Raw genomic sequence first — 2,694 nt, 5'->3', positions numbered from 1 at the left:
ATATTATTTTTACACTTCATTTTAATTATTCAAAGAACAATATCATGTATCAGTGTTTTCAGTGACACTGTTCTGCCTCTGTTCAGTTTTTAACAATAATAATATTTTGTTTCTATAGAAACTAAAATAAGAAAATCCCCATGAACATTTTGAGTTCCAGGACAGATGCTGAGATTATCATGACCCAGATGTTTTGGACCAAAGTGAATTTTCTCTCCGGACTGAGAGAATAAACTGAGAGTGATCGATCACCGTCACTGACCCACAGAAAATAAAAAACAGCACGAGGCTGTTTTCTACTGTGTGAACGTGGAAACTTCGCTCAAACTTCTGACTTTTCACTGTCTTTATTTTCCCGCTCGGGTCCGGATCCGCAGTCTTACCTGGTTCTGATTCCGGATCAAGCGGCTCCGGCTGGTCCCGCTCAGTAGAAACAGACTCTACTGGATTCAGATGGAGAATAAAATCCACTTCACCGTCTCTCCGGCTCGATGAGCTCTACATGTTGTCCGGGAAGTGGTGAGTCAGTTCCCATCAGCTGATCTCGCTTTATGAGGGAGATGCTGTCAAGCACGACACAATAACACACCACGCTTCCTGTTATCAAAGTAAAAGCTTTTTTATTTTTCATTTTCCTTGTAATTAAGTCTTGTGTAATTTAATAATACTTTGGTTGCATTTAAGGGTAGAGGAGATAATTGTAAACCGCAGACTCTCATTTGATTGTAGTCAGTTGTACGTAAGTAGTATTTCTTTATATCTTTAGTGACTTTACTCCCCATTTATATGGAATTGTTTGTTTAACATGTATATTAAATAATATGTCTTTACATGTTCAGCATGTTTATTCCTCATCTACAATATATATCTACAATATTAATGAGTAGATAATAAATATAAATTATAATTGGTCTTAAGAAGACATATTTTATATTATTCCTGCTGTGTTTTACTATATTGTTGCTCGTTGTCTGTCCAACAGGACATGTAGAGTTAACAAATACTTTAATAAACAATTAAATCTGCTTACTTCTACATTATAGTTTGTTATAAACCATTTATTATACATATAATATGTTTCTTTTAAATGCTAAATAAAGAAACGTATTTACTTTTTGTCAATAGTATAAATGTATGACACACTTAAATATTATATATAGTTTTGTAGTGCAGTGTTGGTTCAATGTATAGCCTATAGGCTACACTGCCTTTTTCTTTAAGGTGACTTTTATTTTGATAGTAGACTTGCTTGTGTTTCCGGTCGTGTTGTGTCTAGCTTGACGATGCTGCCGCGGGAGGAGGAACGATCAGCTGAGTCCTGGAACAGTCTGTTTGAGGCTTTTCATCAGTTATTATTCACAAACTGAAGACTGATCATCTGTGAGCGACTTAACCTCCAGTCTGTCACAAACCACTTAAACACCAGTAAATGTATGTGATGATGTCGGTGATCTTTATCTTTTTTATGTGTCTTTATCTTTTATGGGGAAGTGTAGCTGTGAAAATCCCCCCAAGTTTCAGGGGCCAATGGTCAAAGTCAACACGAGGGGAAAATAGGGAGTCTGTCTGTGAAGCAGTGCATTTTCCTGTCTGGTGTCTTGGTGCATTATGTAAACCTTTATTTTAATGCTGACCTCTGGAAACAAGTTGAGCTGAATAAGAACTGATAAGAACTCTCGGATATTTTAGGAAGAGTCGAATATTTAGTGTAATATTCAAAAACCTGGATAAACTTCAGTGTTTAACAAACCACCAGTGAACCAGGGTCAGAGTCAACACTGTCCAAAGCTTTATTGTGACTTTATTTTTCCTTTCTGTAACATGGGATGACAGACTGGAAATATGCTGACAGTGCGACATTGGAGGAAAACGAACATCATGTGAGATCATAAACTGTGACCCTTGTCTTCCATACAAAGCAATAAATGATTAAAAGAAAAGAATCTTCTCACGGGCAGATGTCACATCATAAAAAATAATTCACGTAAAGATTTGGGTAAAACAAATGCACCTGATATTGTTTATTGAGGTTTGTCATATACACATAAAATCTGACCCACTTTTACTGATTGCACTGCTTATTATTTTTTTCATTCAGTTTTAATTTAAAGGCTAATTCTTTACTGAAGAGCGCCAACACCTGGAAGCCCACCCAGAATCCCTGAAACCCAATTAATGAACCTGGAATCCCCAGAAAGTATCTCTGGACGCCCATCTGGAGATGATGCGCTCAAAGACCCAAACAACCCCTTACATGCCTCAAAGGCTCATGCTACTCCTTCAGGGACCCTGATGAACCCTGAGCTTCTGGAAATACTGCAGGAGTCCCAGGAAACCCTCCAAGAACACCATGAATGCCTCCAAGGATCCCTTTGCTCCTAAATCCCTAAAAAAAACCCACAAGAACCTCTGAAACCCCTAAAAGACATTGAAATAACTGTAGGACCCCTAAGGATTTCTACAAAGCCAAGGCAATTCAGAGGTCTTTCTCCAGTATGACGTCCTCCCAGTAGTCCTTGAAGAAGGACACATTAGCGTTGTTCTGGCAGAACTGACGTAACCCTGACCAAACTGCAGGGTCCACGTAGGTGTGGAAGATCAGGTACCCTTGGAGACTTGGCAGCAAAGCTTCAAGCTGAGCCAGAAACACGGCGCAGACCGAAGACAAACTGCGGCCAAAGATGTTGATGTTGA

The 2,694-nt window shown here is 38.7% G+C and overlaps 2 protein-coding genes across 2 annotated transcripts in view; both read right to left on the bottom strand.

The window, feature by feature from the left end:
• LOC111648946 (zinc transporter ZIP1) overlaps positions 1-529 on the bottom strand; it is a 7,484-nt gene extending 6,955 nt beyond the window's left edge. The window contains exon 1 of the mRNA XM_023398699.2: positions 384-529. The gene's annotated coding sequence lies outside the window, so the exon portion shown is untranslated. The remainder of the gene's footprint in view (positions 1-383) is intronic.
• A 1,237-nt stretch (positions 530-1,766) lies between these two features.
• Positions 1,767-2,694, bottom strand: part of LOC147819771 (histidine N-acetyltransferase-like) — a 3,462-nt gene continuing 2,534 nt past the window's right edge. The window contains exon 5 of the mRNA XM_087171699.1: positions 1,767-2,692. Coding sequence (XP_087027825.1) covers positions 2,477-2,692 — 216 coding nt within the window. The 3' untranslated portion in view covers positions 1,767-2,476. The remainder of the gene's footprint in view (positions 2,693-2,694) is intronic.

Source organism: Seriola lalandi, unplaced genomic scaffold, assembly GCF_002814215.2.
Source record: "Seriola lalandi dorsalis isolate HSWRI2012SDOR001 ecotype SW California unplaced genomic scaffold, Sedor1 jcf7180002049740, whole genome shotgun sequence".
Classification (NCBI taxonomy): domain Eukaryota; kingdom Metazoa; phylum Chordata; class Actinopteri; order Carangiformes; family Carangidae; genus Seriola; species Seriola lalandi.
Note: the sequence above shows the minus strand (reverse complement) of the source record. Positions and strands in the feature narration are given on the sequence as shown.